Source organism: Primulina huaijiensis, chromosome 11, assembly GCF_012295235.1.
Source record: "Primulina huaijiensis isolate GDHJ02 chromosome 11, ASM1229523v2, whole genome shotgun sequence".
In the NCBI taxonomy this organism is placed as follows: domain Eukaryota; kingdom Viridiplantae; phylum Streptophyta; class Magnoliopsida; order Lamiales; family Gesneriaceae; genus Primulina; species Primulina huaijiensis.
The window spans coordinates 2,056,729-2,072,784 of record NC_133316.1 but is presented as its reverse complement, the minus strand read 5'-3'; the positions used below and the strand labels follow the sequence as shown (position 1 = coordinate 2,072,784).

General features: G+C 36.0%; 4 protein-coding genes across 5 annotated transcripts; 2 read left to right on the top strand and 2 right to left on the bottom strand.

Moving 5' to 3' along the window:
- Window positions 1-1,419: 1,419 nt before the first annotated feature.
- LOC140988068 (CBS domain-containing protein CBSX2, chloroplastic-like) lies at window positions 1,420-6,330 on the top strand. The gene is made up of 8 exons (XM_073456959.1): window positions 1,420-1,701; window positions 2,309-2,396; window positions 2,475-2,539; window positions 2,859-2,907; window positions 3,354-3,406; window positions 4,025-4,140; window positions 5,734-5,791; window positions 5,901-6,330. The coding sequence occupies exons 1-8, from the start codon at window positions 1,483-1,485 to the stop codon at window positions 5,970-5,972; spliced, it is 720 nt and encodes a 239-aa protein (XP_073313060.1). The 5' UTR covers window positions 1,420-1,482; the 3' UTR covers window positions 5,973-6,330.
- A 501-nt stretch (window positions 6,331-6,831) lies between these two features.
- LOC140987193 (abscisate beta-glucosyltransferase-like) lies at window positions 6,832-8,564 on the top strand. The gene has a single exon (XM_073455604.1). The coding sequence runs from the start codon at window positions 6,885-6,887 to the stop codon at window positions 8,079-8,081; it is 1,197 nt and encodes a 398-aa protein (XP_073311705.1). The 5' UTR covers window positions 6,832-6,884; the 3' UTR covers window positions 8,082-8,564.
- A 4,042-nt stretch (window positions 8,565-12,606) lies between these two features.
- Window positions 12,607-14,384, bottom strand: LOC140988704 (uncharacterized). Of its 2 annotated transcripts, XM_073457755.1 has the most exons (3): window positions 12,894-14,384; window positions 12,750-12,821; window positions 12,607-12,687 (listed from the first exon to the last, which is right to left on the bottom strand). In XM_073457755.1, exon 1 carries the CDS (start codon window positions 14,358-14,360, stop codon window positions 13,302-13,304), a length of 1,059 nt encoding a protein of 352 aa, XP_073313856.1. In that variant the 5' UTR covers window positions 14,361-14,384; the 3' UTR covers window positions 12,607-12,687; window positions 12,750-12,821; window positions 12,894-13,301. The 2 variants fall into 2 exon arrangements, with proteins under 2 accessions (XP_073313856.1, XP_073313855.1); XM_073457754.1 differs by having other exon boundaries at window positions 12,750-14,384.
- A 19-nt stretch (window positions 14,385-14,403) lies between these two features.
- Window positions 14,404-15,837, bottom strand: LOC140987718 (uncharacterized). Its single transcript, XM_073456352.1, has 3 exons — window positions 15,512-15,837; window positions 14,472-15,383; window positions 14,404-14,412 (listed from the first exon to the last, which is right to left on the bottom strand). Exons 2-3 carry the CDS (start codon window positions 15,369-15,371, stop codon window positions 14,404-14,406), a joined length of 909 nt encoding a protein of 302 aa, XP_073312453.1. The 5' UTR covers window positions 15,372-15,383; window positions 15,512-15,837.
- Window positions 15,838-16,056: the final 219 nt, after the last annotated feature.

Below are 16,056 nucleotides of genomic sequence, written 5' to 3'. Positions count from 1 at the left end.
TGAAAGCCAGGATATTGCCTATGTGTCCATTGTATGATCCATGTTTGAATAATGTAACTCTTTATTTCAATATTATACTCTCTTTTTTTTTATATTTTTCTTAAATAAAAATTGTTATATAAACCAATGAAATTGTGAATTCCTAATAAATTTTAAATATTATATTTTAAAAATATAATATTTGAATTACTCATCAATCCCACATGTGAATGGCGGTTGTAGGAGCCACAGCAATTGGCCTCATCTGTGCAAAAAGGAGAAGTTGTTCACGGCGGGTTTGTCAAATGTCAACTATTCAACTTCCAATTATTTCTTGCATACACTTGTTCCCTTCATTTCATTGTCAACATTTCATTTTTCAACAAAAAACAATGCATACGTGTTCAAAATGGCTAAATTTGCAAAATCAACCTCCCAATATAATAACAAGAAAGAATCTAACTTGTCCAAGTGTATTCGAATTGGTACACAAGTCGTGCGTTTGATCAATAGTCAAAAGTAATTCGATTTTCTATATCAATATTTTATCTGATAAACATGTCACATATGATTTATTCAGTACGATTTACTTGGTTAACACCTAAAAATAATGACTAACGGATTTTCATATCATTAAAAAAAAAAATCAAAACAAAATTTCACCTTCGTACTTTTACCATATTTCACGTGAAACAAAAAAACTTTATCTTTCTTTGATTGATTTATAAATATTTATTTTATGTATATTATATTATAAAAACCCATTTTAAACGCTTTTAACTCCTTAATCTTAGGTATACTCAATTTCTCAAATAATAATTCCACCCTGATCTCAAAAACTGAGCATAAAAATTTTATCCTACGAAACAAATCATGTATGGTGTTATTNTTTAATAAATTTCTTTAAAATTTTCGAACGTTTTTATGGTATCTTACAAAATATTTATATTGAAGTTGCAATTAAGATATATATTAATAAAAATTACAAACAATCAATATATCAAAATTCACAGAACACTTTTAAAAAAATTTAGAAACATAATATTATATAAAAAATTATATTTATTTAAACGATAAAAAATTAAATAAAAATAAATATATAAAAAAAATAGGAAGTTGGTGAAAAATCCCCAATCAAAATATTTCTTTGGGTTCACTCCCTACCCAGAAAATTGTGGTACTATGTCATACAAAATGTGATACATTTCATGTGGAAATGTGGTACTAAAAAAGTACACAGAGACTGAACACAAAAAAAATCTAATACTGAAGACTGAAAGCTAATTTCTCGTAAAAATAACACATCTAAATTCATGACCAAAATTAAAAGAAACGCTGGAGTTACGTTGGAGCAAAGTCACGTGTGGTAAAGTGAACAGGAAACGACCCTTTCAAGAAAGGGAGTTATACTTTTGCACATCAAACACGCCCTTGGCCGACTCAACGAGGATATTATTCTTATTTCTCCCCTTCTTTTTTCTTACCAATCGACGTTTCCTAATAATGGACTCCATTACTGCTCTTCTTCCGGGAGCAATCTCCACCGTCCATTGCCACTCTTCACCCTGCACCCTCATGTACTATACCAATTCCGGCCTCCCCAAGCCCGCCGTTGCTGTTGATTCATCTATCTGCGTCCGATGGCGCCAGTGGCATCGTGATTCTCGATTTCGACGGTCCCAGAATCTTCAGAACGCCGCCGGTACCGCTAATTCCGTCCCCGTAAGTTGTTCGGGAAAGAATCTGTTTTGTTTCTGGTTAAACACTTTTAGGTTGGTTTGAAATTCCTGTGTGCTGTTTTTGGCATGTTGCTTTCAATTTATGACTATGGTCAGCTGAATGGAAGCCTATAAACGTGGATCGGTCATCGGACAAAGTTGTGTGCTTTTGGATCTCTTAATCAGAGAAGGGGTACTAGGTTTCAATATTTCCCCCGATGTGAGGTGTTGTGAAGGGAAATTATTGGGATCGGGTTTTGAAATCTAGGCAGAGAAAGTGAATTATGTTCTTGTTTGGAGTGGGTGAAACTCATTAGAACGATTGTTATGCTTGAGAATATGGCCATCTGAGTAAGAAACGTTGTCTCGATATAGAGAGCACAATCTTCTAAAAATAGCACGCAGTCTCTACTCTCTGCTTCCATATGCTGCCAAATGGTGTAATTTTTTCGCAACTTTTGAACCCAAATTTAGTTCATAATAAAGAGGACCAATTGATGAAACCCTGTAGTTATACCCTTGAAAAGTTGTTTGGTGAAGCGTTATCGTCATGTAAATGATTTCTTTTTTAGTTTAAATCCTGCCTGGTGCTCATCTTTGTCATCTGACAGACACGAGAAGGAATTTACACTGTTGGTGATTTTATGACAACTAAAGAGCATTTGTATGTGGTAAGACCTTCAACTACTGTCTCTGAAGGTATTGCTGACCCTCTATTTGGTTTAAGAATGTTATTTTTTTCTTCTTTGATTATAATGTTTTTTCTTGGATGTACAGCACTAGAGACTCTTGTTGAGAAAAGAATTACTGGATTTCCTGTGATTGATGACAATTGGAAGTTGGTAATACCATGTTTTTCATATATGCGCATAATTTTTTGCACGCAACATTTCCACCATCCATGTGCATTAGATATTGTGACTTGTGAGCTACAAGGAACGAACATCTTTTGCTTTGTAAATGCTTGATTGGGTGGCGTTTACATTAGATGTCATGGTTCAAGGTTTTCGTCGAAGTTTCAATTTGCGAGTTTTAATAATGAAAGATTTTTTCCCGGAGTTCGTCAATTCTTTTGCACTTCTTTGAGGGTTTGTTTCATTTAGTTTTAAATAAGGATTTTCTTATTACTCAAGTTAACCAATTCTAAGGTGTTTGATGCAGGTTGGTGTGGTTTCTGACTATGATTTGTTGGCACTTGACTCCATTTCAGGTACCATTGAATATGAGTTTTAGCTAATTTTCCTAGAATTCTAAGGTGTGTGCTTGATTAGATGGAGAGTTAATCTCAATGACCAAGTTATATATTAGAAAACAGGGGGTGATGTGGTAGCATGAAGGAATTACTCTATAGTGCAACAGGTTCACATCTCCCTGCCCCAAAATTTGTTCCAAATTACATAAAAGAAAGAACACGGTACATATGACCAAATGCTGGCTCAACACCGTTTTTTTAAATCTGTAGGTTTTGAGTTGTTTCACAAGGGATACTATACCTTCTGCATCGTGCAATAGCTTTTTATTATGCTATAGATCTTATAAAGATTACCTCTATACTCTTTTCTTCTATTGAGTAGAAAAGTGGATATGTCTTTCACAAGTTCGGTACCTTACATAAGTAATGATATCTAATCATGTCACATTCTCTTCTGCAAGTAGGTGGCGGTCAACAAGAGACAAATATGTTTCCAGATGTCGACAGTACCTGGAAAGTACGGGAAACTCGTATTTCTTTGTTTGAGATCTCTACTTTATATAATATTCAAGCACCACATTCTGGTCTTGTAGATACCCACGTAATATGAGCTTTATACTCAAGATGCTACAAGTATTTAGCACAATCTCTGCCTAATTTTCATTTTTATGATATTTTTTTAAGGAATCATTTTTATGAATTTTGTAATATGTGAAAAGTGGTTTTTACTTGGTAGTATACATGATACGCCAATAAAAAATTACTTTTAGACTCTACAGGACTAAAGAATTAGCAGAATATTCAAGTTAATCATATTTAATTGGTCAAATGTTATTCACGGCCGATTAGATGAGAATTCTCCTGTCATTAGAGCGCAAGACTGCAGTCCATGAACTTGTCGGTTCTTCATGTGTTTTAATTTCAACATTTCATGTGATGATGCATGCCGCATGCTTTACAACTCTCGGACCATTTGATGTTCTTTGAACTTGTTTCTTATGTATTTTCATTGTATTGAAATAGATATGCTGTGAGAATGAACTTAAGCTGCTCCAATTAATACTGTTTCGTGAGCATCTTTGAGCTGATTGATTGGGATATTCTCATCAGTTTCTAATACTTCATATCATGGCAGACATTCAATGAAATTCAGAGGCTACTAGGTAAAACTAGTGGGAAGGTTGTTGGGGACGTTATGACTCCCACCCCTCTTTCTGTGCGTGAAAACACCAATCTTGAGGATGCTGCGAGGTATTTGCCCTTGTTCTTGCATCTCTTTTTTAATGCTTCAATAATTATTACTGAGCATCGTTCTGGGTCATTCACGTCGGACAAAAACTGTATTACGAATCACTATTTGCGAGTGTCTATCATCCATTTTAAGAATGACAGTACAATACTTCCATTGATATAGATATGAAATTTGGAGATAAAGCCTTTTTTTCTGTAATGTCCATTCAAAGTTGTCTCACAAGATCCATCGAATTTAAAGGTGAACCTTGTGACTTCTGAGGTACTGAACTTTGGCATGGATTAATAGAGAAAATCATAAAACTGGAGGGATCTCATATGTGTTAAAGGTGCAATAATGTCACTTCGGAGAAATAATTTTTCCAGCGGACAAAGAAATTCCAGTCTGATTGGACCTCTAATTAACGTTTTTTGTATGACTTGAAGGTTGTGTTGTCCATGCGGTTGTCCTATTTAAACTGTGGGTAATTGGTTTTAGGGCCTGTAGTAGTTTCTATTAGGGGTGTTCAAATTTCGGATAAAACCGAAAAAACTGAAAATCCAAACCAAAGAAACCGAACACCGAACCGAAAACCGAATTTTGTAATTCGGAAATAAATGTTAAAACCGAAGTTTATTTGGTTCGGTTTTGGATTATATATGACAAAACCGAACAAACCGAAAAAATCGAAATATCATTAAATTAATAATTTTTTTATATTTTTATTTATATTATATATTTTGATATAATATTTAGTGAATGAAGAACAATTTTGAACAATTTTTAGTTGATTGTTGTTTGTTTAATTAATTTAAACCTTATATTTAAATATTTTACTAAGAAAACATGTAGAAAGTTAACATATTATATTTTACAATATATTTATATTATTAATTTAAATAATTATTCTAAAACCGAATTAACCGACCGAAATAACCGAACCGTTTTGGTAGAAAACCGAACCGAACCGAACCGAAGAAAAATGGTTCGGATATCGGATTATATATTTCTAAAACCGAAAACCGAAAAAACCGAAATAAAAAACCGAAAACCGAACCGAACCGACCGATGAACACCCCTAGTTTCTATGTATTTGTGGGAAAGAGGCATTTTTTGGGCATACTGTCTGATGCCTAGCAGTTATGATGAAAAAGTACTTGGTATATTAGAAGACCTTCAGATTTGACCTGGATCGGTACATAATATGATGAAAGGGAAAGATTATCGTCATTTATTATTTTTTACTTAAAAACGATGGTTGGAGACAATAAGAAAAAAGAAGAAGAGTAGTTGAATTAGGGTGGTGAATAAAAAAGATCTTGAATTGGTAATATACCCCACAATTCCTTTCTGATACTTCACAGAATGGAGCCTTGCATTAAAATAAGTAACTCTAATATTTCGCGTTACGATCTTGCGTCTAATGTGACTTGAATCCAGCACGTTTGTCTGTAGAAAAACTACCTTTATTATTAATATTCAATCATTGGTCAGCTTCTCTTATTTTTCCTTGTCATTGTATTTTTAAGAGTAGAGAGGCTTGGAGAAAGTGTGGGTATATTTATTTGCTCGTACGTTAAATCGTAATTTGAGCAATTTCTTGCACTTGCTAGGTTATTGCTCAGAACGAAGTACCGCCGGCTACCAGTTGTTGATGGTGAAGGGAAGTTGGTAATGTTATCCATCCTATTCTACCTCTCATTTTACATATATTAGCAAAACAGAACTCTTACAATTTTTTTTTTTTTGAGAACGTAACATTCAATTTTCTATATGATAGATTGGAATTATTACTCGGGGCAATGTTGTTCAAGCTGCCCTTCAGATTAAGCAGGCTAACGAGAAAATGTGACGACTCCCCTCCATATCTGTATCATCGGTATGTGAAATATCAGCGCGATTTTCCATTATTGGATTGGGTTTGCTATATCCCCATGTTGTGGGAGGGTTTGAGGGATTACTAGCTATATTTACGGTCCTTAGCAATCGCGATATGCGAAGGGATGAGCAAGCTTTTGAAGATGCTTCAAGATTCTTGTGTGGCGTCTGCAAAGAAATTCCTTAGTTAGAATCTAGTATCCTGTTTGAGACTGGAGATTGGTTGTAGACTTTGTTTACATTATGAAGTTGTTCTCGAGGAATTCGATTACGTTAAAATGAACACATTTATTGGACTTTGTGGAAGTATGATCATTATAATTTAGATTTTATTGATGACTAGCATTGTGACACACACGAGATATCTATTACTATTATTAAGAATTTTTATAATAAAAACAAAAATGGTGTTTTGGTATGTTTTTGGCTCTTTCAATTTAATTTTGTTCTTATGTGATATCAATATTATTTTTTTGTTTTTATTTGTTTTTAATTACAACAATTCAAATAGTAATTTTGTTCTTCGATAATTTGTTAAATTTCACTTTAATCTTTCGATAATTATTAAAAAAATGTAGTGTGGGTACGTGTGCAAATGCAAAATAGCAAGTAGGTATTATGCGCTTGTTCATATGTATAATATTTTTAATTTTCAAATAATTGCTTGTGTTATATTTTTTTTTCTTAAAATGGAGATTTCCAAGTGATTATATTATAAATAAATAAATTAAAAGTGATTAACGGAATACGTAGGAGTTATATGAGGAAAAAATGAAAATAAAATATAAAATATCCTCAAATGGGGCCCACTAATTATGCAGCATCGTGAACAATAAATAATACGAGGAAAATTGAACCCTTGTGTTGCCTCGATCACTCATCTTTCATGGCTTCCCAATCCTGTCGGCAGCGGGTCCACATCTTCTTCTTTCCATTCGTCGGCGGCGGCCATTTTATCCCGATGATTGATCTCTCCAGGCTCTTCGCCTCGCACGGCGCTAACTCCGTTATCCTCACCATCCCAAACGATGCTGCCGTGTTCCAGAATTCCATCCAAAGAGACCAAGAATCCGGCCTCCAAATCCACCTCCACACCCTCCAACTGCCGCCTGATTCCGCCGTCCTCAAGACCACCGATATGTCTGCGCCGCCGTTTACTGATACCTCATGCCTTCAAGAACCACTCCACAACCTCCTCCTCAGCCGCCGCACCGACTGCATTATCGTCGACACCTTCCACCGCTGGGCTGCTGATGTCATCGACGCTACTGGAGTTCCAAGAATTATATTCAATGGAAACTGCTGCTTTTCCAGATGCTGTGACCACGTTCTTGAAACCCATTTGCCGCATAACAAAGTGGAATCTGATTCGGAGCCTTTTTTGTTGCCGGGACTTCCGGATAAGATAAAACTGTGTAGATCCCAGCTGCCGATTTTCCTCAGAAATGGAATCGAATTCCCTGGAAAGTCCAAGAAATCTGAGCAGAACAGTTTCGGACAGGTGATCAATAGCTTCTACTCCCTGGAGCCAGCATATGTGGATTATTACAGAAATGTAACCGGGAAAAAAACTTGGATGGTGGGGCCTGTTTCTTTATACAACAGGAATCAAGAGGACAAGGCGGAAAGAGGGCAGCCATCCGCCATTGATAAGTATAGCTGCTTGAATTGGCTTGATTCACATAAACCCAATTCGGTTCTCTACGTAAGTTTCGGCAGTTTAGCTCGAATGAGCAGTGTGCAGATATACGAACTTGCTTCAGGACTTGAAGCATCGGGGAAAAGTTTTATATGGGTAGTCGGAAAAATTCTTGGAATCGAAGAGAATGGAGAGGCTAAAAAACGCTTTCCAGATGGATTTGAAGAGAGAATCTCGAGTTCTAAACGGGGATTGATCATCAAGGGATGGGCCCCACAGTTGTTGATCTTGGAACATGAATCAGTTGGAGGATTCATGACCCATTGCGGATGGAATTCGACGCTCGAGGGCGTTTGCGCTGGCGTGCCGATGATCACGTGGCCTCTTTCGGCGGAGCAGTTTTATAATGAGAAGCTGGTGGCTGAGGTGTTGAAGATTGGGTAGAGGGTGGGGAGCGAGGAGTGGGCTTCGTGGAATATGGAGAGGAAGGTGGTGGTGGGGAGGGAGAAGGTGGAGGCGGCGGTCCGTAGGTTGATCGGCGATGACGGCAGTGATGTGGTAGAAATGAGGCGGCGGGCGAAGGGTCTGGCGGTGGAGGCAAGGAGGGCGGTGGAGGAAGGGGGCTCTTCGGGGGGCGGAGCTATAAGCTTCGTTTCCCGGGCTTTAATCCGGGTTGTCCAATTTTTTTTTAAAAAAATATATATGTAAATTTTGTATAATTTTGAAATAATTTGATATTAGCCCGAATAGATCAATTTAAAATATTATAAGATTTTAGAGTTTAAAATTTCAGTCCGGACGGAGCCATATTTCTGGCTCCGCCACTTGCTCTTCCTTTAGTGATATTGATTTTTTGATTGAAAAGATCAAGTCCTTTTCCCGGTAAAAACTATATTACAAAATTAATAAAATTAGTATTAATAGTGACTCACGTGTATTGTATAATTTAATAATATAGTTTTTTTTTATAAAATTTATATTGCAAAATTTATTATTGTCTCTCAAAATTATTTCAATATTTTCATGAGCTCTCATTTGTGAAAATAAATTAAGTTATAATTAATACACATATGGTGGAGATTGATTTAGAGGTGTTGAATAAATAATCTCAATAAATTCTGGAAATATTTCGGTTGGGTTAACAATATTGAAATGTAATTCTCGTCGGTAAAGTATCAATAAGCCAATAGTTGGTTATTGCGCGGAAAAATGTTAATTGATAAGGGATGAGCACAACAAAATGGTTTATGGTAAAAGCAGTTGGGCTATCAAATATTGAGCAAAAAATAGGCTAATTGAAATGTAAATAACACATGTTTATTTCTAGATATTTGGAGACTTGAATTACTCACACGTCATCTTTTCTTCTATGCAGAATGATTTCATTAAAAAACTTTGACAATTACAACACTTTGCAACTGTCTACTACAATAGGATTTACCATACAACATGACTAAAACTCTTAGTATTTTATAAACTTAAACAATATGAACAGTAAGACTTCTTACTTTTAATTACAATTATTTTTCATGAAATTCTAAGCATAAATTGATCCTTAATGATAAAATCACCAAGTATAAGCTTGTGCTTGATATGATCAGTTGGGTTCTAAAAAATTTCTTTTAACTCGAAGAAATTTGCTTAGACTGATAGAAAAGTTGAAGTTCGGAGGAGAGAGAGAGAGAGTTCTCAAGTAATCCTAACTAATGTATATATTGACATCTCCTGTAACGGTCGTCTTTTTTGAATCTAGAAATTAATTGCCGATGCTCAACCTGTACTTGCTCATTCTCAGTCTTGAGCTTTTCAATCTCTGCCTTAAGATAGAACACTTCACTTGACTGTTCCTAGTTAGGCTCTGTATCCCTATCAGTTAGTTTTGTTCGTTTTGCTTTAACTTCTTTGAATGATTGGGAAAGTCTCTTATACTCATTTACTATATCGTGAAGTACAGTAATGAGACCATTTCATGTAAAAACAATTGAGCTAAAATCAAATATATATTCACTAGTGGAATCCAGCTCGACATCCGCCATGAGGCACTGCACCTAATCTTTATCACTTTCAATAGTGGAGGGTCAGAATCGGAATCTGTCCACTTGGTCTTACTGTCCTCAGCCTCCAGTACCTTCTGGTCTCTTCTCTTCTTGAATGACTTGTCATCCTTGAACTTCTTCTTCTTCGTTTTCTTGTCATGAGATCAGTCTTCTTTCTCACAGTTGAAACATGCATTGTCTTCATCAGTCGACTCCTTTTGGTAATTATTGTGTCTGCTTGGTATTTGGAAACTGCCTTGGTTCTTCCTTAAAAACTTGCCAAATTGTTTCACAAATAATGACATCGCATCATTGCTTAAAAGCTTGATTGTCTTCTCTTTCGAGACAGACAGATAATTGATGTATCAGCCAAAGCCTTCATCAGTTTGGATGCTATTCACTATCGATTGTTGAATCAAGTTCAAATTTATATGCCTTAAGGTCTGCAAAAAAATCGTGCATTTTAATATTGTTAAGGTCTTTTGATTCACGCATGCCCATTGTTTTGACATCTCATTCTCCTGGGAATGCCTTCATCACCTTCAGAGCTATCTCACGATTTCCATAATTTTTTCCCAGAGCAGCCAACTCGATTATAATGCTGCTCACTCGTACATCAAAGTCTGACATAGACTCCCCCGCATTCATCTTGATACCATCAAACTTCTATAAAGCAACAGACAATTTGTTGTCTTTCGTTTGGTCATTGCCCTAGCACAACTGAGTCAGTTTCTCTCAGATGTCTTTAACAGTATAATACATCTTGATTTTACTGAAAATATTTTTGTCTAATGTCTTTTATAGAATTTTCTGAGTCACGTTATCTAAGTTGGTTTTCTTCTTGTCTTCACCAGCCTTATCATTTCGTGGCTTTTCAATCATTTGAGGTGCACCATCTGAAATTGCAATAGCTGTATTGGCCTTTATGATTTTCGTTGGTCAATATGTGATGACATACCACACATTATCAGCATGTGCAGTTAAATGAGCCTGCTTTCTAATTTTCAATCACCAAAATCCTCTTTGGAGAACATGACAATCTTAGTGAAGGAGGTCTTCTTGAGTTTTAGTGTTCAAAGAAAAAAATATTGTCGTTATGAAACATCGTTGTGTCATTTTATCGTCTTTTCTGAAAAGTAGTACCATTTGGGTAGTGCTCATGAATTCTGACATTCAACGGACTTAAAAAGTTGTTACGCGAGATATTATCCAATCATCAGCTGGGTTCTTCTCTTCAGGAATGCTCAGCAGATGTTCAAGAAATGTCGATTGTTTAGACTGATCTACCGAGATATACTGTTCTATTAGTTGCTTTGTGGTCAATTCAGCTCTTGTCAGCGACCTTTTATCACTTTGACTTCTATCAATTACCTTTTGCCATCGAATTATTCAATATCAATTTCACTTAGGCAACAATAGAGCTCTGATTAACAATTTTGCTTTGAAAACATATATACGAATGAATGATCGGTTTCTTTTTTAATTCAGTTCAGTTAAGCTCTCTAATTAATGATTAGATCAACAGTTTTGTTAACTCATCAAAACGTAAGTGTTTTAACATATAGACACATAAATATATTTGAAAGGACATATAGAATATATTTCTTTTGTATGTTTGAAAATGCATATATAATGTAGGGGAAATTGCATATACTACCCCCGTGATATCCCGAGTTGGCATAAATCCCCTCGTGAAAAATTTATCATCTAAAAACTCCCTGTGTTTTTTAATGTCCAGCTTATGCCCCCTCGCCAGTATGGTTTATACAACACGCGCATAAAGTTGCGAATTGTCCTTGTTGTATGAGTTTTTTTGTCTAAAATGCCCTCGTTCAGTATAGAAATAGAAGACCTCTTCTTCTTCTTCATTTCGCGACTTCTGCATTTCCCATTTTAAAAACCCTAGATTGATCCAAAATTATGAATCCAAATGTTGATGTAAAATATCCCCAAACTCCACTGTGCAAGTGCAATGTTAGGGCAGAGATTAGAGTTGTTCAAACCGAAACCAAACCATCGAAGGGACGTCTGTATTATTGTTGTTATTTTAAAAAATGTGGTTATTTCCGCTGGTGTTTGCCTGAAATTGTAAGAGGTGTTGATGTTGGAGGTTCCTCCGAAGTGAAGTCTGAGATGGACGCTGGGAATGCATCGACCTCAACGCCAAGGCCAGCAACCGAGAGCTCACCCGACAACGGCAATGAAGAAGTGATACTTCAATTTAAGATTTTAAAAATCCGATCCAACACTTAATGCAGATGCAAGCTTTGATGAGTTTGTGTAATGGATGCTAGTTATTTAGTAGTAAGGTTCTTGTGTTAGGTTGATGTAATTTGGGGTTATTGTGCTTTGCTTGTAATTTGGGGTAAATGCAATCTGCAGTAACTATGTATTGTTGATTATGAAAACTTTGTTCAATCAACTCTAATGTAATCTGAAATATTAAGTATTTCGATTTATATCTTTGTTATTTTAGTATTTTGCATCTTTTTTTAGTATTTTAAAGCATAAATGCAACATGAAATGCAAATAAATACCATTGACATAAATAGGTTGCAAATGTCAACTTTGCAAGTTTTGACATCAAAGTTTTCCTTACAATCAAAGGTACACTGGTTCCAAAAGTAACAAAACGACACAATGAACTTTGTTAGCATATCAATGTTTTACATCAAAGTTTTCCCTCCACATGATGCATTTGCCACTGCACTCACATTCTCACTTCCCATTGCACTTGCTGTTGCACTTGCTGTTGCATTTTCAATTGTTCTTGCACTTGTGGTTGCACTTAAATTTTCACGTGCCTTTGCACTAGCACTAGCACGAGCATGAGCACTTGAAGAACTTGCCTTCGGTGGTTTTGTTGCACTAGAGGATTGTTTTTGCTGTGAGGATGATGGATGTCGTTGTGAGACTAAAGTATACCATGAATGAAATGGGCTTGAATACAGTGATTGATGTTGTGATACTGGAGGTGAAGTTGCTGCTCTTTGACTCTCACTAGGAGTTGTGCCCTGAAAATATTTTGGAAAATGAAAGTTCTATGAGTTTTGTAAATAATGCACAATATTAATACCTGATTAGAAATTGTTCTGAGACTCTTGGATGCATTTGTCTTTTTTCCCCTGCTTTGAATTCTTGATGAGCCCTGAAAAATGAAGACAAAGTCAGTCATTTATTCGTTACTCAAGCATCAACAAACACAATCTCAATCTCATACCTGATAACACCTAGACCTATAATGCGTAGGATTTGTGCAACTAGATTTATTATGGCCTGTTTCCAAGCAATTAGAGCAAGTGTGGGTCAAACCTTGTCTTGTAGAAGTTTTTTGTACCTCGTCTATTCCCATTTTCCTTTTTTTCTTAGGCCTTCCAGCTCTTTTCTTCACCTCGGGTGGCCCTAGAGGCTCATATTCTGTCTTACAATAATCATCTTCACCTGGTACTGCATGAATCATGTAAGAATATGTCCTTAAGTAGGCTTCTTTCTTGTAATATTGGTGAACAAATTCAGAAACCTGCATCCGATGTTCTCTTATTGCTGCACAAGCATGTGCACAAGGATATCCACACAGTTGAAACCTCCCACAGCTACATTCTTTTTTTGCTAAATCAACAACATTTTGTCAATTTGGAGTCTGAATCTGGTACTCCATCATTCCACAAAAGAAAACAACACAATTTCTGCTCTTTTGTTCGTTTTCATTCAATGTTTTAACAATGTTAGGACAAATCTCACCCCCGTACTTCTCTATTCCCTCTCTCTTCACCTGAATTCTTGTCATTAATTTGGTTCTAATCCATTCAAACATAGAGATTATGGGCATATCTCTTGCCTCCAAAATATAGCTATTAAAAGATTCAACCATGTTATTAACAATAACATCGGAAAATGAAGAAATAAGGAAATGAGACCTGGCCCAATGAGCAGGTGGGATTTTGTTCAACCATTCAGCTGCAGTCTCATGATCTGGAGAAGTCTTTCTATCAGCTGCTTCTATTCTTTTCATCCACATAGCAAACTCATTCTTGTTTGTTGTACTTGCGGCTGCCCACAACATTCCTTTCAATTCTAAACCAGGATGCTTTCTTGCAAAATTTTGGTACAAATGGCGTACACAAAATCTATGTTCACACTCTGGTGCAAGCTCATTAAGCGCCTCTAACAGCCCCTTTTGTCTGTCACTGATGAATGTCCATCTCTCGAATCCGATGTCTTCCAACAACTCACTAATGAACCATCTCCAATTATCAAAATTCTCCACTTGCACCACTGCCATTGATATTGGGAAAACATTTTCATTTCCATCTCTGCCAATAGCTACTAGAAGTTGTCCACCGTAATTTGTTTTCAAGAAACATCCATCAAGACCTATAACAGGTCGACAACCAGCTAAAAACCCAGACTTCAAAGCTTGAAGACTAAAATACATTCTTTGAAATGTAGGCACAGAAAATGAGTGATCCCTTTTCACTAAAATCTTGCTACCTGGGTTATATTTCCTAACAGTCTCACAGTAATCCCAAAGTTTAAGATATTGATCTTTAAACTTTCCTTTAAGTTTTTCTAGAGCAGCTTTCTTGGCCCTGTATGCTTTATATTTGCTCACATCTACATTACATTTTCTTCTGATAAGTCTTTTAAGCTTGTCCACTGGAATTGTAGGATTCTCGCACACAATCATTTCAATCCTTTTAGACAAATATTTATACGTTGCCAACTTGTTGTTACTGGCCCTAACACATGTATGTTTTCCAGTAAGAGTTTTTATCTGAAATGTTGGCCCTCCCATTACCAAACTGGCATGCAATCTCCATTCACATCCAGCCTTGCACACTGCAGTAACCCTTCTTTTCTCATTCTTTTTAAATACTAGCTCCGCTCCAGATCTCACAGTCCAATCAACAAGAACACTTCTAAATTCATGCACATCTTTGAATTTCATACCCACTACCAGTTCAAACCTTTTCATGTTCATTCTCTCAGAGAAGACATGATGTTTTGAACAAGAATCATCATCATCAGAACTTACAAAACTAATAAGTTCATCCTCTAACTCAATGTCGCTATACCAACACTCTGTGGCCTTTTCATTATGTGGCTTCGATTGGCTTCTTCTTTTATCATCTTCTGCATCATTCTCTGTAGAAGAGTCTGAATCAACATCCTCATCAGATTCATGAAAGCTACCATCTAATGAGTCTTCATCATCTCCAATTGAAACATCATCAAGTCCAATGTCGTTATCATCTATCAGGTCACTCCCAAATGACTCACTTGTCCCCCCTTCATTATCATCAGTTGCATTCATTACTAGTGGTCCAGCCTTTGTATCATCACTTGGATTACATCCAACACCAATAATTGCATCTTTCAGTGGGGTGAAATTATTCTCTTGTGACCACAATGTTATAACACTATGATTCCTAAAGAAATTACACATCGTACGGATCTCTGCATCACCAACAATCTTCACCATTTCAGTGGTAAATGCATTTTTCGGCAATTGGAAGAAAAAATCCACATTCATTTGTTGTCCTCCAGCCGCTTTTAACATATCAAACAAGTCATCGAGGCAAAACCTATCAAGATCAACATCTGGAATCACAAATTTCTTACCATCTCTGTATAAGTTGTTGTGCTGCTCATCAAATTTCCCACCATGCCACAACTCAATCCTAACTGTCGATTCCATGATGTCTCTATACTGTAAAGAAAAAACATTAACTTACAATGGAGATCTACCATACACAAGTCGCAAAGAGAATTCCCATTTCAAAGGAGGGAAAAAAGTTAAATTTAAGCACAAATTTTATTAGAAAAACAATAACTTACTGAGATAATCGATGAAAAATCACCCAGCACAGGTCATAAAGAGCACTTCGTTGACAATATCATCTCCCAGCTCCAACGCTTCGTTTCGAGAAGGTTAGGGCAAAAGCTTCATCGGATTCCAACCCAGCAAAAATGAAAATGAAATAATTGAGCTTATTATTTAAGGAGGGACATTTTGGACAATAAAAAATTTTGTTTGACTAAAAGCATGGTTGGCATGCGTGAGCTGAACATTAAAAAACACAGGGAGTTTTTAGATGATAAATTTTTCACGAGGGGATTTATGCCAACTCGGGATATCACGGGGGTAGTATATGCAATTTCCCCATATAATGTATTTCAAATGTACCGCAATATGCACCCAACCAGGCACTGCATGAATCAAGTGTGTGATTGATTCTAAAACATTTAACTAGAAACAACATGAAAAGTCTCCAATTCAATCCCGAATGTATTATTTATTTCCCGATTCAATCCCAAACATTTAGCTGGAATGAACACTCATAATTAGTTTTTTTTCCAAATTGATAATATTTACATTAAAA

What these genes read in the sequence shown, in the direction of transcription:
- LOC140988068 (XM_073456959.1), top strand. Translation starts at nt 1,483, where the DNA reads ATGGACTCCATTACTGCTCTTCTTCCGGGAGCAATCTCCACCGTCCAT. An exon ending in GTACCGCTAATTCCGTCCCC is followed by an intron (nt 1,702 to 2,308) that starts GTAAGTTGTTCG and finishes GTCATCTGACAG; the next exon opens with ACACGAGAAGGAATTTACAC. An exon ending in ATGTCGACAGTACCTGGAAA is followed by an intron (nt 3,407 to 4,024) that starts GTACGGGAAACT and finishes ATATCATGGCAG; the next exon opens with ACATTCAATGAAATTCAGAG.
- LOC140987193 (XM_073455604.1), top strand. Translation starts at nt 6,885, where the DNA reads ATGGCTTCCCAATCCTGTCGGCAGCGGGTCCACATCTTCTTCTTTCCA.
- LOC140988704 (XM_073457754.1), bottom strand. Translation starts at nt 14,360, where the DNA reads ATGATTGTGTGCGAGAATCCTACAATTCCAGTGGACAAGCTTAAAAGA.
- LOC140987718 (XM_073456352.1), bottom strand. Translation starts at nt 15,371, where the DNA reads ATGGAATCGACAGTTAGGATTGAGTTGTGGCATGGTGGGAAATTTGAT.